Source organism: Anabrus simplex, chromosome 14, assembly GCF_040414725.1.
Source record: "Anabrus simplex isolate iqAnaSimp1 chromosome 14, ASM4041472v1, whole genome shotgun sequence".
Taxonomy (NCBI): domain Eukaryota; kingdom Metazoa; phylum Arthropoda; class Insecta; order Orthoptera; family Tettigoniidae; genus Anabrus; species Anabrus simplex.
The window spans coordinates 26,788,005-26,814,910 of NC_090278.1; the positions used below are offsets into that span (position 1 = coordinate 26,788,005).

Below are 26,906 nucleotides of genomic sequence, written 5' to 3' on the forward strand. Positions count from 1 at the left end.
GATTTTCATGCAAGATGGGGCTCCATGCCACACAGCAAAATCTATTAAGCTTTTCTGAAAGAGAAAGAAATTCCTCTTTTGGAATGGCCTGGTAATTCACCCGATTTGAACCCGATTGAGAATGTGTGGCAATGTCTGATACGTGAAATTGGTAAAGAGTGTATCACTACCAAGCTTCAACTACTTGAAAAGATCATATTTCATTGGAACCATAATGAAAAGTTGTCTCCAGCAGCTTCATCTTGCATTGCAAGTATGCCTCGCAGGGTGCAAGCAATCATAAAAGCTAAGGGTGGACTGACTAAATATTGGAATTGCAGTCTTAAAACTGCGTATGACATCGTAAATTAAACATACTGTAATGCTATCCGTTAGTGAATGTGTAATATTCCATTAAAAGTATGTTAATATAACATTTTGTTAGAAAAATGAAGATTTTTATGTTGAGTCTAATAAAGTGGCCAGGTACTGTAGGTTAGGATTGAACATGAGTGAGGAAAATCCAAGTACATCACAGGAACCACCTAGAACTCCTACACGGAAACGACCATCAAGTACTATACACAGTGAGGGAAGAAAAATAATAGCTCATGTTGCAGAGTGCTGTGCTGAGGAGAAACAAAATAAACAGCTGCTCTCCCCCTCAACAAGTCTATTCAACAAGGCACGACAGTGTCATGGAAACAGGCATGGACGAGATTGTAATTAACAGTACTGCAGATAGCAGTGACGATTGTGAAAGAGATTGTGGAAGTGATATTTCAGAGAATTCATGCTAAGATAATAAAGGTTTAGAAAATTCATATTGATCGATCATACTATCGATTCAATTCAGATATCATTTCCATTCAGTTGGCAGTATTACCGGAACCAGGAGAGCTCCCTCCTTACTCCTCACCCCCATAAATCCAGGTATCACTAATAGTTGCACGTACTGTAACGTATTACTAAAGGGATGCTGCTGGAACAGGTTAAGTCATTTCAGTTGGAAAGTTTGGTGACTTGGATTGGAAGTTGTACTGAGGAAGAAAGAAGCAGAATTTCTATGGGAAAAGAGAGCTTTTCAGAAAGGTAAAAGGTTTGCTGAGTGCCAGGAGCACCCCGAAAAAGAAGAGATTTGCCAAGTGTTTCGTGTGATCTTAGACTCTGAAACATGGAAATCCAAGTGCTCGGAAAGGTTTGATATGCATCAGTGGAGAAAGTGAAATGGACAGACAGAATGAGGATGTACTGAGGGGGGCAAAATCTCTCCTTCCCAGTACTGTCGAAGGCAATAAAAACAGGATCAACTTACTTTTAAGTTCACTGAGGAGCTTCAAACTGCATATCTTAATCCACAACACCCTACCTGTTAGGAATCCTTGGCCTAACAAGTTATTTGAGTTTAAATCTTTTCCTGATAAAAGTACATTTTAGGTTTATTAATACACTCAATTTATATAGTGGTGTGTCCTTTGCGCTGCTCCATACCATACTCCGAGCGTTGTGATGACTGGGCCATTTTCCGCCTGATGTGGTGAACGCGCCCTTCAATTAGGAATAACACACCACCCATGTAGAGGAAAAGTACTCCAAAAACAGCCAGAGCATAGGACCACGATATATTGTTGTGTTCCCAGTTCGGCATCCAATCACGTCCATCTCCACGAGCTCCAAAGATTATTACAGCGATTGTACCTGAGAAAGCTGGAAAATATCATACTAGTAGACATTTTTTCAATGTGGTAAATAATTTTTATAACCTTAAAAAAAAGTCAAGGTTTTTCCATCTGGTTCATGTTATGTTCATACTAGGGAAATAAACTACAAGAAACTGAATCTACACAAATCTTATTCTCAAAACACAGTTTCTGGCTTAAGTCATAATAGGCTTTGAACACAAACTGTAGGATTTTCTAAACTTTGCTTAAGAACGGCTGCGTTGACAAGCTAAACCAAAATCTAGTTTAAAAAAGACTTGCGTAAAACAATTTAAGAGATGACTGAAAACACCAGTTTAATGAAAGCTGCAATGCATAATGCCTTTTGAACACCTACTTACAAATGAAATTATAGCTCAATTAAGATGCAAAGAATCACAGAAAAATTAAGCGATTATTATTTTGTTAGGCTTCAATATTTATTTATTTTTATTTTTGTCAGCCCTGTGGTGTGGGGTAACAGGCCATGGGTTCAATTCTTGGCCATTCCAGGGATTTTAATTCTGGGCTGAGGGTTAGAATGAAGTTCATTCAGTCTTGTGAAATCAGCTGACAAGCCGTCTGATACATGAGATAGCAGAACCAGTCAAGACAACCAAGCAACAGAGCTGAGGATGTCGTCAAACAGGCCACGCGGCACTTAAGTATCAGCAGTTCAAGACTTTTTTCTTTTTGCTATCTTGCTTTATGTCGCACCGATACAGATAGGTCTTGTGGCGACGATGGGACGGGAAAGGCTTAGGAATGGAAAGCAAGCGGCCGTGGCCTTAATTAACCCTTTCCTAGCCAAATTATTTATGAAATCACTTTTTTGGAACTAAACATGTTTTTGTAGTGATGGAATGTCAAGGAATGAGAGGCTATTTTTTTTTTTTTTCAAACACTGGAACTGTAAAAAAAACGTGGGGACTATATATCCCAATGGCTGTCAGTATGCCTAAAGGCCGGTCTCCACTGATTAACATTTAACAGCAACATGTTAAATGTTTAAAGTGTTAAATGTTAACTGGTGACACCATCAACATGGTAAATGTTGAATACTGTTTCAGTTAACATTGCGTCCACACTTAATAAACATGTTGAACTTGACTTTCTTTGTTTATATATAGGTAGGTAGTTCATCATATCAATTTGTGTAATACATTTAGGTGGTGTCTGGTATTTTCAAACAAGGACAATGGACTCAGATGAAGTGGATTTGGCCTTTCTTCTTGCCATAGTTGCTCCTTGTTATGATTTAGAAATGCAGTTCTATTAGACACATTTCCTCCCCTCATCCTGCTCATGGCTTCAAAAGCAAACCACTTGGAAGCTTTGAAGTATAAATTTTGTCGGCTCCCGCCCTCGACTTTTCTGCAATACTCGATTGTACTGGGAGCCTAGGTTTTTTCTTTGATACACTCGCGGAAACAATTATAGATAATTTAGAGTTCCTGGAAAATGTTGGCTTTCTTCGCTTTATCCCTACATTACTTTGATGAGACATCCCACAAATAAGACCTTTCTATTATATCATTAATTAAGTCCAAAGTAATCTTGCTCCACTCCATTTCCGACTATAAATTTTATTATAGTGCAGAGAGAACGACACGCGTGCGCGTATCGATACCAGTACTGTATTTGTAGCTTATAACAAAGAGAATGAGTGTTGCGGAGTGTTGTAACTATAATCCTACTTCACGAGAAGCACGTCGTTTGCATCGTTTGGCTATCTGTTTACATGGAAACGGAAAGGAAGTTGCCGAAGCTGTGCCAACATCTCACGAAAAACGAATTGACTTGACATGTTTTCCACTTGGAGTGGAAAACACGCCAACATGTTAAAAGTGTTAACCTGAACATTCTGAGTTAACATGCAAAGTCAATTGGAAGACACAATCACAATATACATGTCAATTGTAACATGTTAAATTTAACATGTTGGTGTTAAATGTTAATCAGTGGAGACCAGCCTTTAGTGACACAAAACTGGGAACTATACTACCCAATAACCAAACGTTAGCACATACAAATCAGAACATAGAATGTGAATATGTGCATTCATTTTATACCACACTGAAGTATAAACAAACCGAGCTCGATAACTGCAGTCGCTTAAGTGTGGCCAGTATCCAGTATTCGGGAGATAGTAGGTTCGAACCCCACTGTCGGCAGCCCTGAAAATGGTTTTCCGTGGTTTCCCATTTTCACACCAGGCAAATGCTGGGGCTGTACCTTAATTAAGGCCACGGCCGCTTCCTTCCCACTCCTAGCCCTTTCCTGTCCCATCGTCGCCGTAAGACCTATCTGTGTCGATGCGACGTATAACAACTAGCAAAAAAAAAAGTATAAACAATTTACACTGAATACAGCTGTAACCATAATTTTAGGTAGAATAAGGGGTGTACAAAGTGAAAGCCAAACAAATAATACATCCACAATTATATATTGGAAATGTAACCTGAACTCATTTATTTGTCATGAAACAAGCTACTAATACATTACATTTTTCTTTTCATGGAATTTCTGGAACTCAGTAACATAATAAAATGAAATAAAATAAAATAACAAAAGAATTCTGGAGATGAATACTCATGGCAAGGTGAAGAACTTATGTTCCTGTGTTTCACCTTTACATAAATCCTATTTTATTTACCCATGCTGAGACAAGAATAAGCTCAATCTATGTCTGAAGCACTACAGAATAATTTATGATAACGTAAATAGCTTAGAATTACTAAGACACATCTTTCTGGTGCAGAAAATCACTTCACTTCCCAAAAATGCATGCTTCTGGCAACCATTACACTACACACATGTAAACAAACACATCCACTAACCTAGAAACTGCAAATATACCAGAGCAGAATTTTTTCTATATTTTCTGATGTCCTCATCAGATAGCAGTACAAATCAAACGTGGGAATCAGGTTACCCAATGGCCCAGTAGCGGAAAAAAGTGAGTGGGAATTATATCACCCATTGGACAGGAAAGGGTTAAGGTACAGCCCCAGCACTTGCCTGGTGTGAAAATGGGAAACCACGGAAAACCGTCATCAGGGCTGCCGACAGTGGGATTCGAACCCACTATCTCCCGGATGCAAGCTCACAGCTGCGCGCTCCTAACAGCACGGCCAACTCGCCCGGTGGTCAAGAATTAATGGGTTGTTGTGCCATGGTTCTTTTTCATTTTTTTTTCCCTGTCACAGTGTTGAGATTACAGACGACATTCCCAAAAAATTCACTACCTCTACCAGGTCTGAACCTGTGATATTGGGATCTGGAACCCAACACTCTTATTACTAGCGCGCGGATGTTTAGGAAAAGTCATATTTTTTTCTTTGTCTCTATTTTCTTGCCTGATTGGATTTTGGTGCAAATCAGGTGATTATAGTCACAATTAAGTGATTTTTATTTGTCATATAAATGCATATTTTGGCTATTTTTTTGTCATAAGGTCATATTTTGAGCTATTTTTGTAGAAACATCATATTTCAGCGGTTTGGTGACAGCTGTAGCTGTGCAAAATCATCGTCAACTTTCTGAATGAGAACTAGTATTTACAAAACTGCTTTTTCGTATCACATCTGTAGTTAATACAAATGTAATACTCTGCCTCTTCTATCAAGATCGGGCAGGAATTGTTTTCCTACAGTTTGTCAGCAAGTCGGACATATATTAAGTCGAACTTTGGAATTATATAGAGTGCAATTACACGTTTAGAAGCTGCGAGCTTAGAAATTCATGCAAGTATTGAAATTGTGAGCACAACAATCACATGGAATAGTTACAGCAGTGTAAAATGGAAACTTTACAATGTACTTAATCGAAGTGTCGGTTTTCGCTGAGTGTGCAAGATAAATGATGTTCTTAGAGTAGAAGGTACCAGTACATTTCAAGATGAGTGCATACTCGACAGCAGTGATTTAATATTATTTAAATATGCACCAACAACATCTTGTAACGTAGAAAGGAGCTTCCCTTCTTACAAGAATGTGTTAAGTGATAATCGGAGGTCTTTTGCGCCTGATGCTTTGAAGGAGAATCTTGTCATACACTTCAATAGCACCCGCGGAGGAGAATGAAAAAGTTATGCGAATTTGCACTATATGCTGAGCCGCCCTACCATAATGTATCGAAATACATCTGCTTAATTTGTTTTGTGGTGCTCAATTTAAATTTTAACGCATTTGAGCAATATTAATGTAATCTGAGCTTAAACGTTCCAAAATATGTTTTTAAAAATTGATTGATTTCTAGTTTTCTTCGTATTTCAAACGACCAGTGAAGGGTGCAAACATATTTTTACTTTTAAGATGTTGTGTGATCTATAATCTTAGCGAACTTAGTACTTTATAGGTATGCGTTCACAAGTGAATCGAGGACAATAGACTGTGAATACCTGCTAAACATGTATATTCAGAAAATTAATATGAACGTAACAATAAAGAATTTAGTTAACAAGTATGTATCACAGGATTGCCGTTTCGATTTATAACTTATTTTGAATTGGCCATATTTAGATTAATCATTTTCGGGTTAAATTTTGTAATTTTTACGTCATATTTCGTCACTTTTAAGGTCATATTTCGTCACTTTTGAGGTCATATTTGCTTGCTTATTTGGGCTATTTTTAGGTCTTAAACATCCAAGGCCTACTTATTACGGATCCATAAAAAGACTCGAGCTTTGTCAGACCAGGACAAATGCAAACTGAGGTGATATGATATCAGACTAACCGTGAGGTGTTTCTTGTTTCCCATGATTTGTCCTCCAATACTAAACTTAAGAGGAAGGCGAAGTCAATACTCAAAAGGCTATCCTTCATGTTTGAAGCTGTGCTATCCAAATTCAATGGTGTTAGGATTCGCAGTTATCACAGTCCGGTAGGTGGGATAGGCAGAATATACCCACATTGTAAGAGGCAACTGAAAGGGGGACCAGGGTCTCTCAACTTGGGACTGTAGCTGACTCTAGCACTGCTTCCACTTGTGTCAGACTCCTCGCATCCTGTCCAACCTCCCTAGGTCAACTCATGTTCTCTTCCTACCCCGACGGTACAAGGGTGATTTTTAATGTTGAAAACATTTCTTAGCAGACAAAGTAGGGGTCCCCATACTGCGAAAAATGTAAAATTAAGCAATTTCCTCAATTGTGCAGAAAGTTGAAGGGCTAAAGTGCCCGGGAAGGTTTCAAATTCCGAGTCTTGGTTAGCTCTATGAAACTAAAAATGCAAATTTCAAAAAAATCACTAGTTTTCTTTCTTATCCAAATTACCTTATTTACATAATTATTTCTGTAATGTGTTCCTCGGTTCAATACCCTCACGCATGTTTTGATTTTTTGAAAACTGTCCACACCGAATGTAGTTACGAGGCTTAAGTGAAACTTCGCACTGGCTCACATTAGCGCTCGTAGTGCTAGAAAAAGGCAAACTGCTAATCCAATCAACCAGATAACATTGATTAAGAAAAGGATTGTAATTTTTTAGGAATAAATAAGGAATATATTCTCATACTTTATTATATTTTATTTACCTAAAATTCATAGCTCATATCCGTAGGATGTTTTCAACACTGAGTTGCTTACCTGAAGGGCTAGAACTGTGGATCATCATCTCTTTATTTTATACCATTTGCTTCATGTCGCACTGACACAGATAGGTCTTATGGTGACAATGGGATAGGAAAGGGCTAGGAGTAGGAAGGAAGTGGCCATGGTCTTAGTTAAGGTACAGCCCCAGCATTTTCCTGACGTGAAAATGGGAAACGAAGGAAACCAATCTTCAGGGCAATGAGGTTTGAACCCACGATGTCCCGGATGCAAATTCGCAGCTGCGCTCCCCTAACCACACAGCCAACTCACCTGGTGGTAGAAGGTTTGCAAGGCCAAAAATTATGTGCTGTTTCCCCACCTTTTCCACGCATACTATTTAGATATTTTATTAAAGTGTAAATTGTTATGCGGTATATACCTACAGTATAATGTCCAATAACGGACCAACTATACAACTATATTGGTATTATATACCTATTTGACACAGTCATGAACCAGAGTTGGAAAAATCCAACTAACCTGCAAGAGTAAGATCCGTTCCGACAACCAGCAGTAGCAGTACAAACCGGTCGTGATGTTTACTGCAGCACATGTAAAGTGCTACCAAAAAACTAGCAATCAACAGCAGTGTGAAACATAATGTGAAGAAGAATTGGGTAGCCACAAAAAATCCTGAAACAGAAAAATTTATTATCACTGTGTACAACATCATCATGCCTAAGAAAAATGCTAAACATGCTCCTAAACAGTTGGTCTGATAAATAGCCTACTGAGAGAAAACCTTACCAGGAACAGCAAATCGCTCTTCCACAGACAGTCCTAAAGAAAAAATTGTGTTAAGTCACACAAAGTTTAAGAATGAGAAGAAAACTTACCCGATTATCTTTTAAAAAATGAGCATGTATAATACAGGAAACACTGTCTAACAGGGTAGGAAAAATGTTTGAGGAATACACACTTACCTAGATACACAAACATGAGGGGAGAGAAATAAGTTACACAAAAACAAAACAAATAATTCAGTACCGGTATTAAATTTCAAGAGAGTAAGAGGAAATAGAATCAGGTGGCAATGAATCATATCTAAACATTTGTAGAAGAGGGCATAAAATATTACTATTCATCACTTGACTTTTAAATTTAATATATAACTTATACCATGTAAAACAGAAGCACACAGATAGAAATACTTGAATGGTAATTACAATCAATATTCTGTAGTCGAGTCAACAGACCAGTCAGAGAAATTTCAACAGCCGCGAAGAAATTTCACATTGATGAATTCTAAACAGTCAATTTAGTTCAATTTCTTGCATCAATTATAAATTTAGATAATACTATCATCGAGCCTCTGTGGCTCTGACGGCAGAGTAACCGGCCTCTCACCGCTGGGTTCCGTGGTTCAAATCCGGGTCACTCCATGTGAGATTTGTGCTGGACAAAGCGGAGGCAGGACAGGTTTTTCTCTGGGTACTGTGGTTTTCCCTGTCATATTTCATTCAAGCAACACTCTCCAATATCATTTCATTTCATCTGTCATTCATTAATCATTACCCCAGAGGAGTGCAACAGGCTTCGACAGCCGGCACAATTTCAATCCTCCATTCCTGACCCGGTCGAATGACTGGAAACAGGCTGTGGATTTTCATTTTTTCAATACCATAATCATGAATACTGTAATTATAACTAGAGTGTGGATTTTCCCTTTTTGCCTATTTGACTCCCTTGTCCAGATTTTTAGGCTCTTTATGGATAAATACATCTTATGCTAACTGCTTGCAGACAGTTATGTTTTATAGTGCCTATTCTAAGAATCATTAATGCCTGTCAGTATAGCTTCCTTTACAGTACAGGTGAAGTATTTACACCAAGAAAAGAATTATGCTTTGGATATTCAAACATTTGATACGGTTACGAACGACCAGGGTTTACATTCTCACAGACAAAAATGAAGTATTATATGCAGCCACGAGTTCATTACAATAATGCTGGCTGCTGCCCACCTTCTCTGTTTTGCTTTTGTCTTGCATGCTGTGTTGTGTGTTAGCCAATTTGATGATTTTACATGTATGGTCAAGGCAGTGGCGAAGCTATTAGTTGATGAATGGGTAGGCAGGAAATCGTAGCTTAAAATTTCTCGTAGAGTAGTTCCAAACGTCGAGTTTACTTGGTGGCAAAATTATCAATCACATGGTCCTTCAATAGTTCATCATTCATCAATTCCTTCACAGGCTTTTTCTTGATAGAAATGGTTCTAAGACTGTTGAGTCTTTCATTGTATTACACAAGAAGCTTTATATCCTCTTCAGAGTACTCATACTCCTTTCAGAGGAAGCCGTGATCACAGGAAATGTTAATATTAAGTGAATCAATTTTAACAATTCAACATACACTGGTTCGAGGTCATTGAGGACAATATAATGTACAAGCTTATATTTCTCTATTAAAAATGGGTTATATGATCATAAGATTGTTCAGTTTAATAGCAGGGAAGCTCTCTCTGTAAACTATGAAGCGAGTTGGATCCAACAATTCAACAAACTGAATGCTTTCAAAATTGACAAACCGTATTTCCATTTGCATACCTAAAGTGTCACAGACGTCACTGTTAACATTTTGAGCATTTGGAATGTCCCGTCATCTATATCTCACTATTTATTTTACGACATTTTCAACGCAAGAGGATACCGTGTTTTCTGATCGCATATCCTTGAGGATACCAGTGGTTTTCCTAATTTCAGTATTGCACAGAATTATATCAGATGTGGTTTTTTGTTGCAGTAGAACAAGGAGATGGTTTGTATAAATAAAAAATAAAAATAAAAAATATCTACAGAGACAGAGCAAATAAATGAATTGGGCCTTCCTGTGTATGTTAAGCAACCCAACAGCACTCAGTGCATTATTGGCAATATTAGTGACAATTCAGACATGGAAACAACTAATTCAATTTCTGAGTTTTTGTTGTGTAAAACGAGACTGACATCATCTGGTTGAAACTCGCATTTAAATAATGAGTGGAGCAGGCCCGTTTGGGAACTTTACAAGTCTTTTGAACTCTTGAAAATGTAAACCGTTCTCTTTTCGACTTAGAAGAGAAGTGTGAAGTCAAAAACAAAAGATGTATGCTTAATTTAGATATTAAGCATTTTGACGATAAAGTAGGTAGAAATTTTTTTGGTAATAACCTGGAAAGGCTAGGTCAAGCAGCAGGGAAACCTTTCTGGACAGTATCTTAGGAAGGGAGGATAAAAGGAAATGAACAGCGTTTTGAGTAATTCAGGTGAACTCGAAACAGATCCCAGGGAATCACTGGAGAGGTGGAGGGAATATTTTGAACATCTTCTCAATGTAAAAGGAAATCTTCCTGGCGGTGTTGTGAACAGCCAAGCTCATGGGGAGGAGGAAAATGATGTTGGTGAAATTACGCTTGAGGAAGTGGAAAGGATGGTAAATAAACTCCATTGTCATAAAGCAGCAGGAATAGATTAAATTAGACATGAAATGGTGAAGTATAGTGGGCAGGCAGGGATGAAATGGCTTCATAGAATAATAAGATTAGCATGGAGTGTTGGTAAGGTACCTTTAGATTGGACAAAAGCAGTAATTGCACCTATCTATAAGCAAGGGAACAGGAAGGATTGCAACAACTATCGAGGTATCTCAATGATTAGTATACCAGGCAAAATATTCACTGGCATCTTGGAAGGGAGGGTGCGATCAGTTGTTGAGAGGAAGTTGGATGAAAACCAGTGTGGTTTCAGACCACTGAGGGGCTGTCAGGATCAGATTTTCAGTATGCGCCAGGTAATTGAAAAATGCTACGAGAGGAACAGGCAGTTGTGTTTTATGTTTCGTAGATCTAGAGAAAGCATATTACAGGGTACCGAGGGAAAAGATGTTGGCCATACTGGGGACTATGGAATTAAAGATAGATTATTAAAAATCAATCAAAGGCATTTATGTTGACAATTGGGCTTCAGTGAGAATTGATGGTAGAATGAGTTCTTGGTTCAGGGTACTTACAGGGGTTAGACAAGGCTGTAATCTTTCACCTTTGCTGTTCATAGTTTACATGGATCATCTGCTGAAAGGGTCCGACTCGTTGGCTGAACGGTCAGCGTACTGGCCTTCGGTTAGAGGGTCCCGGGTTTGATTCCCAGCCGGGTCGGGGATTTTAACTTTAATTGGTTAATTCCAATGGCACGGGGGCTGGGTGTATGTGTTGTCTTCATCATCATTTCATCCTCATCACGATGCGCAGGTCGCCTAAGGGTGTCAAACAGAAAGACCTGCACCTGGCGAGCTGAACCTGTCCTGGGATATCCCGGCACTAAAAGCCATACGACATTTCATTTCATCTCCTGAAAGGTATAAAATGGCAGGGAGGGATTCAGTTAGGTGGAGATGTAGTAAGCAGTCTGGCCTAGGCTGACGACTTGGTCTTAATGGCAGATTGTCCCGAAAGCCTGCAGTCTAATATCTTGGCACTTCAAAATAGGTGCAATGAGTATGGTATGAAAATAGCCTGTCGAAGACTAAATTGATGTCAGTAGGTAAGAAATTCAAGAGAATTGAATGTCAGATTGATGATACAAAGCTAGAACAGGTCGATAATTTCAAGTATTTGGGTTGTGTGTTCTCCCAGGATGGTAATATAGTAAGTGAGATTGAATCAAGGTGTAGCAAAGCTAATGCAGTGAGCACGCAGTTGCGATCAGCAATATTCTGTAAGAAGGAAGTCAGCTCCCAGACGAAACTATCTTTACATCGGTCTGTTTTCAGACCAACTCTGCTTTATGGGAGCGAAAGCTGGGTGGACTCAGCCGTGATCACAGGAAATGTTAATATTAAGTGAATCAATTTTAACAATTCAACATACACTGGTTCGAGGTCATTGAGGACAATATAATGTAAAAGCTTATATTTCTCTATTAAAAATGGGTTATATGTTCATAAGATTGTTCAGTTTAATAGCAGGGAAGCTCTCTCTGTAAACTATGAAGCAAGTTGGATCCAACAATTCAACAAATTGAATGCTTTCAAAATTGACAAACCGTATTTCCATTTGCATAACTAAAGTGTCACGGACTTCACTGTTAACATTTTGAGCAGAAGAGGCATGTCTAAACGGGCTCTACATTTTGCAGAGAGAGGGGCGTGGGCGGTAACCTAACTTTTCTCCACCCAATCTCCAAGGTGGTGAAACACAAATAAAACAAAAAGTCCTGGGTGAGTCAAGTTATTTGCTGCCTCCCTGTCAGAAGTAGTAGTCCACTGTTACTATCTAGCGGGCGATCAGCGAAGTACATAGCCTGCTGTCAACTATGTAGTACCCTATTGAATAGAGGTTATTGTAGTTTTAGCACAATAACAACAGCAGATACATTTCTTACGATATTTATATAATTTAATCGTATTTCTTAGGGTAGGCATTGCCTCAAATAACTCCAGGTAGTTTCACCACTGGGTCAAAGTTTCTTGGTGAAAAATTGCTTGAAAGAGTTCAATCTGATTTTTCGTAGGTTTTTAATAATAATAATAATAATAATAATAATAATAATAATAATAATAATAATGTTATTTGTTTCACATCCCACTAACTACTTTTACAGTTTTCGGAGATGCCGAGGTGCCAGAATTTAGTCCCGCAGTTCTTTTACTTGCCAGTAAATATCCCGACACAAGGCTGACGTATTTGAGCATCTTCAAATACCACCGGACTGAGCCAGGATCGAACCTGCCATGTTGGAGTCAAAAGGCCAGCGCCTCAACCGTCTGAGCCACTCAGCCTGGCCGTAGGATTTTTACTACAGCAAACTCTCGATTATCCAGGATAATCACCGGACAAATTTGCACGCATAACTGAAAACATGGATAATATGATTTTGTGCATTTTAATGCACATGAAACTTTTAATAATAAAGAACATATAATACTTTTGAAAATGCAATAATGTCAAACAATTAACACATTCAATAACCACTTTTATCAATAAAGTAGACCAATATAAAAATTAATTATAACGTCTAATTCCAAGAGTTTCTGTTTGCTATTTTTTAATGTTTCTTACTGTCTGAACACCAATTCTATAATCATTCGCTAATTCTTTACTTATTCTCCTTTCTCAAACTTGTCAATTAATTCAAGCATTTCTTTTAAAGTTAAAAGCACTTTCTTTTGCTTCGTAGCCATGACTGCTATCACAGAACACCAACAGAGAACTGCTATACAGTACATAGCTTAGTGGTTAGTTTTTGAACAAAGCATACCACCAGCACACTTGAAGTAGAGATTGCAATCGAATTTCAAACACACTGTTCACATGTATCCAAAATGCCGTGACAAAAAAAAAAAAAAAAAAAAAAAAAAAACCTCGGGGGTGCATAGACAACCCACAAACCGGATAATATGAACCCAGATAATCGGGAGACTGCTATATTAATCTCCTCATCACTTTTCTTTGTAACATGTGTCCTTTGATAGTGCAACTGGAGCTTCAATGATAATGCAAAAGGACAAAAGTCCTTTTGGGATCAGAAGATAATATCCACATCTTACTGCAGATAAAAATATTTTCTGCCACATTTGTTGTAGAGAAGTCTGCAGTCAGTCCACTATATAACAATCAGCGCAAAATTACAGCATGACAGAACTGTAGTAAATTAAATATTTTAGGAAAAAATGTGAAAATCACTTAGAATATAAAAATTTAGCAACAAACACAAAGAAAACAAGAAAAGCATATCATCACTGCAGTCATTTTTTCCAGCACATTATGGTAACCAGAACCAGCAACTATTTATGCGAGGTTTTGTTGGCCACAATTCTCTTGAAAATGCCGAAAGGCTCCTCTATTGGAAGTTGTCAAATGGGGAGTCAAGGACAGCACATGAAAATATGTCTAATTAGCTGTCACTTTCTTAGGTTACAGCTGGTAGAGAAGTAACATTCGCAATTCAATACGGTGTCCATGAAGTTAACCTTTCGGTACAATATGTGGTGCGTGGCCTACTGCTGTGTGTCTCATACTAATGGACAGGAGTTGAGACTGGAAAGTAAGGCTCGAAGGGAAACCCTTCCCACACTCCGCACTCTCCCTTCCCAGGTTTCTCTTTGTATGAGGCACATAACAGTATGCATTCCAGTGGGCTTGGCAGACATATGCAATAGCAACTGCTGGTTCAGTAAGGAAAGCAACGGGAAACTAACTCATTTCCCTAGTATGTCACATACTAATGGACAGGAGTTGAGACTGGATCATAAGGCTCGAAGGGAAACCCTTCCCACACTCCGCACTCTCCCTTCCCAGGTTTCTCTTAGTATGAGGCACACAACAGTAGGCCATGCACCACATGCTGGCTTACAACTTCAAAGTTTCATAAAGTTATACGCTATAAACTTCTGGTTTTCACAAAAATGATCACAAATTTATCTATTATAAAGATAAAAGGTAAACATAAACAGCAATTTTCCAACTTAGTATGGTTTTCTAGAGTGTGTGGCATTTAGAATTACAGAAACATACTTTACATCTGGGCTTTAAATATCCTCTGAGATATCGAAAAAATTGAATAACAGAACTTCAAGTTAAGACAATTCTTTTGAGATATCAAAAATTCAAGTTATAGAAGTTTGACTGTAAATATTTCCTGAAATTCATGCTTTTCAGAGCTGTTAGACACATGCTTTAATGTTTCTGATACAATTAATCCAGATATGACATGTATGCATGTATTTTTGATGTGTTATTACCTGGAAGTAATATGTCATGAATGATGTAGTATTCTTCTTCAAACACCCACCAGCAGCCTTCGAACTTGGTCTCATAAAAGTGATGAGTATCCTCCATGCCATTGAAACACACCTGCCACAAACCTGCAGGATAAATGAACAAGCTGCATTATTTGGAGACAGAAATAATTATAAAGTATTTCTTAGCAATGCCTTTGCTGGCAAGACGTAATGTTTACAGTGCACTATGTCTTCTGGTATGGCTAGAACAATTTTGTTCCTTTCATTGATCTGTCTCAGTCTCATCCTTGGCTTTGACAACATGAAAGTGATTGAGGTATGAGCGATGCTAGTAAAGCCATTCCTTATGCAGCCAGTCCCTGCTATGAATGGTGCCAAAATGTTGCCCATAGGGTCAGTCGACTGATGTATGCATTCCAGTGGGCTTGGCAGACATATGCAATAGCAACTGCTGGTTCAGTAAGGAAAGCAACAGGAAACTAATTCATTTCCCTAGTATGCCTCTTCAGTGATTCCTAAGACATTTATGACAGCTAATGGTGGAGCTGTTGAGGATCCAACCAGCCCTTGGGCTGAGGACTGAACGTACAGTACAGTAACGTGTTTTTAAATACAGTCAAACCTGCCCTACCGGACACCTCCACTTATGGACATTTTTCCACGGAACCGATTTTATTTTACGTAAGACACGTGTTAAATAAGCCTCATTTAAGTAAAACTCTTTCTTGAATAAAATTACTGTCCACCTATTCAATACAATTATATTTTGTAGTGATTAAATTCTACATGAAATATAAACACTAGTTAGGGGCATGTTTCGCCCTAGTTTGGGCATCTTCAGCCTAATACTAATATTAAGGTAAAGTCTTAAATCTATTAACACTGGAACTTAATACTAAACTTAAATTAATATCAAATACTAAATACAATGGTCTTATGCTTATTACAAAGTTGTGTTTTAGGTGATATTTACATAGTTTACAATATGTACATTAACTAAATACCAGAATTTGTGAACAAGGAAGCAATAAAATATTTTATTTTACAATGACTAGAAAACATCTGAAACGTCTGGATGAAAGTTTATGCAGATGAGTACGTATTGGCTAGAGATTGATCACAGCGAGAATTGGAGTTTCGTTCAAAGGAGATTATGGTCATTATCATAATATTGTTGCAAAACTGGAACCACGGTTTGAGAAGCCCCAATTCACGCTGTGATCAATCTCTAGTCAAACAGTTGGAGAAACTCCAATTCTCGTTGTGATCAATCTCTAGCCAATACATACACATTTGCATAAACTTTCATCCAGACGTTTCAGACGTTTTCTAGTCATTGTAAAATAAAATATTTTATTGCTTCCTTGTTCACAAATTCTGGCATTTAGTTAATGTACATATTGTAAACTATGTAAATATCACCTAAAACACAACTTTGTAATAAGCATAAGACCATTGTATTTTGTATTTGATATTAATTTAAGCTTAGTATTAAATTCCAATATTAATAGATTTAAGACTTGACCTTAAGATTAGTATTAGGCTGAAGATGCCCAAAACTAGGGCGAAACATGCCCCTAACTAGTGTTTATATTTCATGTACAATTTAATCACTACAAAATATAATTGTATTGAATGAGTGGATACAGTAATTTTATTCAACAAAGAATTTTACTTATTGTATCTTCAATACGGAACAAAATGAGATTAGTTACTTGTAAGCCTCATTTAAGCGGACACTTTACACGTTCCAGTACTCTTTCTTTACACAAGGCTTTATCATAAAATTATTCTGAAAACACACAGGAATTCCTTTTGAATGTTTGTACTATTACATGTGCAAGGAAAACAGAAAGAAAGGTACATAGGAATACTTTGCATGGTGGCCTAAAGCTGAAAAGCTGAAAGTGAAGGGTTGTCCAAAAAAAATTTATAGCTAATGCAAAATTACTTCACAAATAGAAAAGTGCACCTGATCATTTGCGGCACAACTGCGATAAGAAACGTAGATTGAGGATGCCCACAAAGCTCTGCTTGTAGCCCGGGACTCTGGGACATACTCAATGATGATATTCTTCAACAGAAGCTTCCCCATAATTGTTCGCTAACTGCTTATGCAGATGATGCATTACTACTAGTTAGGGGTAGAACAACAAATACATTAACATCTGCAGCAAATGAAGCACTCGACATACTTCTAAGGTGGGGACAGAACAACAAATTGAAATTCAATGCATCTAAGACTGTTGCTATGCTAGTCACCAAGAAAAGGAAATTTGAGACACCGGTGGTTAAACTAGACGGCCAAAAATTAGATATTGTAGACAGCATGACATATCTAGGAATAATTTTAGACAGCAAACTTTTATTTAGATCGCACTTTCAACATTTGGAAACCAAAGCAGCCAAACTGTATGGGAGCCTGACAATGGTAGCACGACCCACCTGGGGACTAAACTCGGAAATTTTGAAGATTATATATTGTGGAGCTGTTGAACCAATGGTGCTTTATTGTGTCACTGCTTTCTAACATGTTCTGCATTAAAAATGGGCGCTACAGAAATTGTCTCAAATTCAAAGAGGTTTCGTGTTACGCATCACACGCACTTACCATACAATATCAACAGACGCTGACATTATTTCTGGTATAGAACCTCTGCATCTCACAGGACTCAGCATGTCAACTTCTATCAACTGTAAGAAGAACAGAATACGTCTGCGGGATTTGGAAGGAGTGGAACTTGAACTTCCTGCACATCATACTGCCACCGGACATCCAGCAGATTATATGAGCTCTGTATTTGACCAACCATGTACCAAAGATCACAGCCATTGAATATACATAGATGGTTCTCGCATTTCCAGCAGCGGAACACTAGTGGGCTGCGCCTTCATGGTATATGAGGGTGAAGACGAAGTTCATTCTGAGAAAATAAAACTAAAGGAATACTGTTCTGTGTTTCAAGCCGAGCTGCTTGCAATACTAAAAGCACTCGAGTGGTGCATAAACAAAAATACGTGTGCGACTATACTCAGTGATTCACAAGCGGCGCTAAACTCCATAAAAGATAAATATAACTTACACAATTTGGCAGTACATGTAAGAGAGAACATATCAAAGTACAATAAACATAGATGTTTCGGTTGGGTGCAAGGTCATTCCGCCATAAAAGGGAACGAAAGAGCTGACCAATTGGCCAAAGAAGCTTGTAATTCTAACTTGTCAGAGAGTTATACTAAATGCCCAATTTCTTTGGTCAAAAGAACCGTAAAGGATGAAATGCTCTCTCGTTGGAATGAACTGTGGTTAGCAAGTAAAAATGGCTCAGTAACCAAAGACTTGTTTTTTTCCAAATGTATATAGTAGGCTGGGATGTAAATATATAGTGTGCAACTTTCATTTAACTCAAGTGCTTATCAGGTCATGGTAAATTCAATGTTTACTTCAAGCGATTCAAAATTCCAACACAAAATGGCTCACTGTGCTTCTGCACTGAAGATATTCAAACTGTAGAACACATTCTGTTCAACTGCCCTGCTTTTGAGAGAGCACGTTTTGAACTTAAGATACATTTGTTAATTTGCAGTTGCTATTTCAAAAATCCACTAAATTACATATTTTACAAAAAATGCTGCACTTTTCAATTTTCAGAATTTAATGATTACGTATTTAAACATATATAATTTGATACTGTCTGCTAATTATTGTATTTATTATGATCTGATATTTTAAATATTAGTACTCTAGTATTAAGGATTGTATATACGAAGTGTGTTTTTTAAGTAAGGTCCGTTTCGTTGTAGAGACTAGAAGTTTCCGCGTATATCGCAACAAGCATGTGCGTCATGTACCGGCATGTCTCAGGAACAACTGTGCTCAATTTCAGCTCTGTAGCTAACCTGTATGGTTCTGTTCTGTGCTTTCAAAATGTTTAAGACTATCAACTCGCCCGCCGCGTGTGAGGTTCGGTCGGTGATACGGTTTTTGACAGCAAGGAACCTGTCTGCTGCAGAAATTCATCAACAGATTTACGAAGTGTACGGTGATACTGTTATGAGTGAAAGCAAAGTGCATAAGTGGGTACAATTCAAAGATGGCCGTAACAACGTCCATGATGAGGACCGCTTTGGTCGCCCTTCTTTGATTACAGAGGATTTGGTGGCTTCAGCTGAAGCGAAGATTCATGAGAACAGGCGCTTCACAATAGCAGGTCTCTCAAACGAATTTCCTGACGTGTCGAGATCAGTGCTTTACACACTGTTTCTGAACACCTAAAGTTTAGGAAACTGTGCTCCCATTGGGTCCTGAAACGCCTAACAGAGGACCAGAAAAACCAAAAATTTGAGTGTGTGATGAAGTTCTTGACTCGGCTTTTTGAGTCAGACCGTAAATGGAGACGAAACATGGGTTTCGCATATCATGCCCGAATCAAAGCAACAGAGCATGGAATGGAGACACACACTCGCCTGTAAAGGTGAAGGCCAAAGAGACACTGTCCCAGCGCAAAATCATGGCATCAGTGTATTGGGATAGGCATGTTGGCATGGTGTTTTGTTGGTCGACTTCACTCAACGAAGAATCACTATCAATGCAGAAGCATACTGCCAAACCCTGAGAAATCTACGCAGAGCGATTCAAAACAAAAGACGCGGCATGCTGACAAAGGGAATTGTCCTTCTCCATGACAATGCAAGACTTCACACTGCAGGTCAGACCCGCGATTTATTGGACAGTTTTGGCTGGGAAGTTTTAGACCACCCACCCTACAGTCTTGATCTTGCGCCGAGCGATTACCATCTGTTCCTCCACCTCAAACAACCATTACAATGATAACGACAATGTGAAAACAGCAGTGAACTCTTGGTTATCGGAGCAGGCGGCAAGTTTCTATGAAGAGGGTATTTTAAAATTGGTTATGAGGTACGATAAGTGTTTGAACAAACTTGGCAACTATGTCAAAAAATAGAGTGAAGTATGTACTTTCTGAAAATAAATTTACTTTTTTGAAATAACCTTTCGTTGTGTACTTATTTTCAAACAGACCTTACTTAAAAAACACGCCTTGTATCATACTTTTATCTTTCCATTTCTGTTCATGTCTATTTTGCTGTTTATGTATTGAATTTTATCAGAGAAATTGTATATTTTGTATAAACTACAACCCTAACATACCTTATGGTAAAATAGGGTTCACAGCACTTTGGAGATTAAATAATAATACATAGGAATGCTGAAGTAGCCGTGAAGTTAATTGTTCTGTACTGAGCTCTTTCCAAACATCTCGTTAGGGTCGTCTTTTGTTGTAATTAGTGTACATTCTGAGATTTGTAGTTGCCTGAAAATGCTACCAGTGAATGTTTACTCATGAGTAACCAAGGGATTTTCCAGCATATCTTGCATCATTCTATTCATAACTCATATTGTCACTGATAAGGTTGAGGTCATGTAGTTCAGTTAAACTTGACAAGGAAGAGACTTTCATGTGCTGATCGTTGAAGCAGAAATACCATAGCATTTCGATCGCCCAGTAAACATGAGGAGGGGCGAGTGTGTTTAGATCTCGAGATAAGAAAAAATGTAGTGCGAAAGGACTTAAAGTGAGAAAAGCTCCCTGAAGAAATAAACTGAAGAATAAAAATATTTTAAGTGAGTGGGAAGTAAATAGGAATCAAGGAATGAAAAGAAAGTGGGAGTGTTTTGGCAGACGTGAACATTGTGGTATATGAGTGATTCAAATGTGTTCGAGCAAACAAAACGTGAGTGAGTGGGCCAATGTTATAAGAAAAAGCACGAGAAATTGCAAATAACCTGAAAAATTGAGGTTAATTGAATAAAGAATGTGTGTGTCACACTGGGTCGTTATTCCCTTTTCGAGCATATCGCAGTAAAGAAATATGTGCTAAATTTGTACACCCAGCTGAATGATTATTTCCCAAACCTATAATGAATTTAAAGGCTGTAAAATCACTTGTAATATCTCCCAGACATATATTTAATTATATATTATTTAGATTAATAAAAATAAAGATGTATGCTTATATTTAAGGTGGATGTTCTTTGCCGTTAAAATGTTCCATTAATTTTTACAACCTTATTTTGGTAGACACCTCTCGTAACGGACATTTGTCCACAGAACTGACGGTGTCCGCAGAAGAGAGGTTCGATTGTATCATAAACAGCTAATGCATCAAAATTAATACTTTGGAAATTTCTAACCCTTATTTCCAGTAGTGGTCAATGGAATCCCACACCAGTAACTATTCAAAAAATAGAGTATAGAGTAATAAATAATTTACAAGATTGTGAGCAACTCAAAAACACCTCGACAATGTTGTGAGATGGACAGCAGGCAATAGTATGATGATGAACGGGGTTAAAAGTAGGGTTGTGAGTTTCACTAATAGAAAATGCCCTCTCAGTTTTAATTACTGCGTTGATGGGTGAATGTTCCTTATGATGATCACTGTAAGTACCTAGTTGTTAACATAAGGAAAGATCTTCATTGGAGTAATCACATAAATGGGATTGTAAATAAAGGGTGCAAATCTCTGCACGTGGTTATGAGGGTATTTAGGGATTGTAATAACGATGTAAAGAAGAGGGTATACAAGTCTCTGGTAATATCCCAACTAGAGTATGGTTCCAGTATAAAGGACCCTCACCAGGATTACTTGATTCAAAAATTGGAAAAAATCCAAAGAAAAGCAGCTCAATTTATTCTGGGTGATTTCCAACAAAATAGTAGCATTACAAAAAGGTTACAAAGTTTGGGTTGGGAAGGAGACGAGCTGCTCGACTAGGGCCTAAGTGGTATGTACTCTAGAATAAGAACTTTGTTGGGTGACCTATGGCCGAGCTGTAAATGAATTTTGTCTGAAAAGTGTCGACTGTGTCACCAGAAAACTTTCTCTAACTTATAATAAGTGGTATGTTCCCAGCTATCAGTGGAGAAATGGCACGGAATGACATAAGTAGACGAATAAGTTTGAGTGGTATTTTTAAAAGTAGGAAAGACCACAATATAAAGTTGGAATTCAACAGGACAAACCTGGACAAATATTTGTTTATAGGAAGGAGAGTTAGGGACTGGAATAATTTACCAAGGGAGATGTTCAATAAATTTCCAAATTCTTTGCAGTTATTTAAGAAAAGATGAGGAAAACACAGACAGGGATTCTGCCACCTGGGTGACTGGCCTAAATGCAGAACAGTGGCGATTGACGTAATGGAAACGTCAGTAGTTAAGGATTAATAACAGCAATAATTGTACAGCCTCAGCTGCTATGTGCAGATATTTTGATCTGAGGCCACATAGGCCACCTGTCTGCCTGTTTTTCTCTAATAGATGGTAAAGAACTTTGTTGGGTGACCTATGGCCGAGTTGGAAATGAATTTTGTCAGAAAAGCGCCAACTGTGTCACCAGAAATCTTTTACAAGCTGACAACGTACGGGGAGTGCCCTTCATTAATACAACAACCTTTGCCGGGAATGACCCCACGATCTTGGGATCCACCACTGATCCAAAGTAGGCCTATACAGGTGATCCGATTTTCTCTGTGGTGATGGTGGTGGTGGTTATTAGGAAGTACAACTCGGCGACCATCCTCTATATAACACTAATCGGAAAGAAGAATAAGGAAGGGATCCGATACTTTGAAAAAAGAAGATATTGGCCACAGGAAGCTAAGGACCGAGCTCGATAGCTGCAGTCACTTAAGCGCGGCCAGTATCCAGTAATCGGGGATAGTGGGTTCGAACCCCACTGTCAGCAGCCCTGAAGATGGTTTTCTGTGGTTCCCATTCTCACACCAGGCAAATGCTGGGGCTGTACCTTAATTAAGGCCACGGCCGCTTCTTTCCCATTCCTAGGCCTTTCCTATCCCATCGTCGCCATTAAGACATATCTGTGTCGGTGCGACGTAAAGCAAATAGCAAAAAAAAAAAAAAGGAAGCTAAGGACCACGAAGGACGTTGAAATGAAACGCTCCCTAGCCCTCGAATGCTCTATATTAACGCCGGGGTCGGAAAATAACAAGAGTTGATCAAGGAAGGTGGGTAGGATAGATGAAAGTGAGGAGCCTGGCACATGTGGAAGCAATGCCAGGACTCAGCTATAAGCCCCGTGGTCACCAACCCATGCTCCCAAGTTCAGAGCCCCTGGTGCCCCTATTTGTCGTCTCTTACAACAAGCAGGGGATACCGTGGGTTTATTCTACTGCACCCAACCACATGGAGAAATTTTCTCTTAAGGGTCTAATGTTATATTTTACATAATTCCTGTATGTCAAATTTAGGAAGAATATTAATACTGTATATGTTCAAAAAATTATACAGCAAGAAAATCAAAGTAGTGTGTTCTATTTTAGTTAAACATTACTTAGTTTATACAAACATTTCACTGATTCATGTGTCAAGAACTCTATGAGATATGCTGCTTTGCATTATATACGAATTATAGTTTTATTTATTAGCCTGTTAAGATGTTACTACAGTCCATTATATACAATTTTGGACAACAATAACATATTTTCATAGCTTAACTAGGACCACATAAACAACAGTTCGTTTTTGAACCACACGTAAGTATTGAATGAAACTTATGCTTGTCCACGGTCACTTAAAGGATTGTGGTTGTTTAACAACTGAACAAGAACAAAAATTCTCTAGGCCTAGATTTATTTACTCCCACCAGTCTCCCTTACTGTGACAGGATTCATGATTCACTAAATGCTGAAGATATGATAACCTTAAGTAACAAAATATGAAGATGAACTATAAAATTTACAGTAGGTTGGATTTCGTTACTTCATGCACTGATAAAATTGTTAATTACTTCCTTCTAGACCACGCCTTTGGCATGCATACAAGTCTTACCTATCCTGATGAATTTGGGATCCTTCAATTTTCCGTCCGTCTCTAACCAATACGGCGTAACGAACGCTATGAAGATAAATAAGAATGCCAAAACCGTACTATAAGTGGCTGTCAAGCCTGTTTTGGACTTAGAGCCCATCTTAAAAATTATTTATATTAAGGCCCTTTTCTCAATGTTTGCATTTATACCCAAGACGTTCGTGTTGGTGTTATTAACGGAAACCCATGATACCTTGCGCTAGTCTTGTCACGTATATTTCCGGTTAATAACAAAAGAATGGCGGTAGATTTGAACGGACGAACCTTTGTGATCTAGAGCCGACAGCCGATTCTCTAGGAATGGGTTTGCGAGACAAACAATTTGAGGACATTGTAAGAGGAATATTGAAGGATTCCGTTCATATCTTGAACAATGATTCGATATTGGAACACTGGTGGTACGTTGAAGCTGAAAGACTCGAAGATATGTTTATTATCTTCAATAAATAAATGCATAATAATGTTATTTTTACGTCCCAATAATTACTTTTACGGCTTTCTGAGATGCCGAGGTGCTGGAATTTTGTTTTGCAGGAGTTTTTAGACTTGCCAGTAAATCTGCCTGCCAAGTTGGGCTCAGAAGGCCAGCGCTGTACCATCCGAGCTACTCAGCCCAGCACAATTTTATTTCAAGAAATAAATTATAGTACGCGAACCTTTTCTTGATACCAAGTTCCCATTCTGCACTAGGGAGCTCAGGTATCAAGAATAGGTTCGCGTACTATACGAGAATTACTTTTTTTTTTTTTTTTTTTTTTTTTTTTTTTTTTTTTTTTTTTTTTTTTTTTTTTGTAAAAAGTAACAATAACAAGTAGAATTTGCTATGAGTGTAATCGTTACAAATAATCCGATTACTTTTACTCAGTTACTTTCCATTACAATTATTCCCTAATATTCTGACATGTGAATGACCTAAAATATTGTTTAGAGATCGCCGATAATCATTCTGAAACATCTGACGTTTAAAAAAAATTCAATGTTGCGAATTTAAAAACTTCATTGACCACATTCGCCAGATAAATGTTTAGTTATAGTATCAAAAGTGACGTTTGACTGTACTTTAACTATGTTAAGATAAACAACCATTATTATTATTAATAAGTTGGGCGTGCACTAAGGGGCGTCCAGCTGTGAGCTTACATTCTGGAGATAGTGTATTCGAACCCCACTATCGGTAGATGTGAAGATGGTTTTCCATGGTTTCCCAATTTTACACCAGGCAAATGCTGGGGCTGTACCTCAATTAAGGCCATGGCTGCTTCCTTTCCACTCCTATCTGTATCGGTGCAACGTAAAGTAACTTGTAATAATAATAATAATTTGTAAAAACGTTTTAGTGTTGAAGTAGATTACTGTGCATTTTGTTCCTTCACATGAAATAATAAACACCGTACCGGTATGTCTCTATCCTGTTCTTGTCACAACCTCCCTAACGGTACAGGTCGACGACGATGAACAGCTGTATCAATGGACCATTTGCGAGTAGCAGTAACAGCACTTCCCAGTACAGTGACATAAGATTAGCATGCCTGCCTCTTAGCCGAATTTTTATGTGGATTGGAAGGTTGTTTTCATTAATTGTTTTAATAATTTATTTATTTATTAAAAATACTCATTTCATTCACTAAAAGTTTAGGGAATATGAGGATTTCTCTGTACCAGCAATAAAACGTGAACCGTATTTTCTTTCAACTAACTTAGCCTTATATTTTATTATTGTATTCAGAGGAAACATATAATACATAAGATAGATAAACAAGGAATAGTAAACCAAGCAAGTTGGCTGTGTGGTTAGGGGTGCACAGCTGTGAGCTTGTATTTGGGAGATAGTGGGTTTGAACCCCACTGCCGGCAGCCCTGAAGATGGTTTTCCGAGGTTTACCATTTTCACACCAGGCAAATGCTGGGGTTGTACCTTCATTAAGGCCACAGTCACTTCCTTCGAACTCCTAACCCCTTCCTATCCCATTATCGCCATAAGACCTGCCTGTGTCAGTGCGGCATTAAGTCAATTGTAAAAAAAGGAAAAGTAATACATATAACAGTCAAGATGCCAGTCCGCCTGGTGGCCATGATTGTTAACTCTTTGAAGTTTAAACGGCCTGACACCGTAATTAATCGGTTCGAGTCCCGTTGGTTAAAAAATTCTCACCATCAGAGGTGGTGGTATACAATTTCTAATCACTAGATTGCGTGCCAAAAGCCTGAATTAAATTTCAAACCTCTCCGCAGTGTTCATATGGAGTGAGGGAATATGACACTGTTGATGGCGATTTATCCATCGGATGGTCACGTTAAGCTTTGACCGGACCCCTTGGTGCTATTCGACAGGAGTAGTCTATGTGCCGGCAGCGGATTTCACCCTCTCCCTTCCTACTATCAGATATCACAACATTTATATCATCTCATTAACTTCTCTGATGAGGTTGACTTCAGGAAGGGCATCTGGTCGGAAAGAACCCACCACGACAGATTCATCTCACCTCATACCCGACCCTGTAAAGAAGTGGGACAAGGGTTGGACAAACGTATCAGTCAAGATGCCATTTTAAGTCCATGGCATAGGAAGCTATTTTCGTTCAGTCCGTGATATCCGGAATTGTTTTACTGTGGGTATGTGTGCGATGCCCAGCTAAATCTATGGGACACAGAGATCTGAAATTTTTAACTTACATGGACTCAGCATTTCACCGAACACGGCTGTATGAAAGAGAAATGTTTGCTCCAAGAAATGAAGCTGTCAGTGTCATCAGCAAGCAACTCCTACTAGAATTACCCGGTGTTCTACAAATTTACAAGTCTACCAACATGACATGTAATACATTAGGTCAACTATAGGACAGAGCTTTTGAACAACTTGGAGTCAAGTCGAACCCACCACGAGTCAAGTCTTCAAGTGGACGATTAGGGCACCAATTGTCCTTCTCAGGTATAAGAATCCTCCTTCCCTCTGCAATGGGACAAGACTCTCAGTAAAGAAACTGATGTCAAATATTGTTGA

The 26,906-nt window shown here is 38.3% G+C and overlaps 2 protein-coding genes across 3 annotated transcripts in view; one reads left to right on the forward strand and one right to left on the reverse strand.

Moving 5' to 3' along the window:
• The window catches only part of LOC136885543 (uncharacterized), a 224,412-nt gene that overhangs the window by 174,086 nt on the left and 23,420 nt on the right, over positions 1-26,906 (forward strand). The gene's annotated exons all lie outside the window — the stretch shown is intronic.
• kune (kune-kune) lies at positions 478-24,061 on the reverse strand. The gene is made up of 4 exons (XM_067158166.2): positions 23,867-24,061; positions 14,991-15,113; positions 7,755-7,907; positions 478-1,686 (listed from the first exon to the last, which is right to left on the reverse strand). Exons 1-4 carry the CDS (start codon positions 24,003-24,005, stop codon positions 1,436-1,438), a joined length of 666 nt encoding a protein of 221 aa, XP_067014267.1. The 5' UTR covers positions 24,006-24,061; the 3' UTR covers positions 478-1,435.

Coding starts and splice junctions, on each gene's coding strand:
- kune (XM_067158166.2), bottom strand. CDS start 24,005: ATGGGCTCTAAGTCCAAAACAGGCTTGACAGCCACTTATAGTACGGTT. Junction 15,114..23,866: donor TCCCAAATTCATCAGGATAG/GTAAGACTTGTA, acceptor TTTATCCTGCAG/GTTTGTGGCAGGTGTGTTTC. Junction 7,908..14,990: donor TCATGACATATTACTTCCAG/GTAATAACACAT, acceptor TTTCTGTTTCAG/GATTTTTTGTGGCTACCCAA.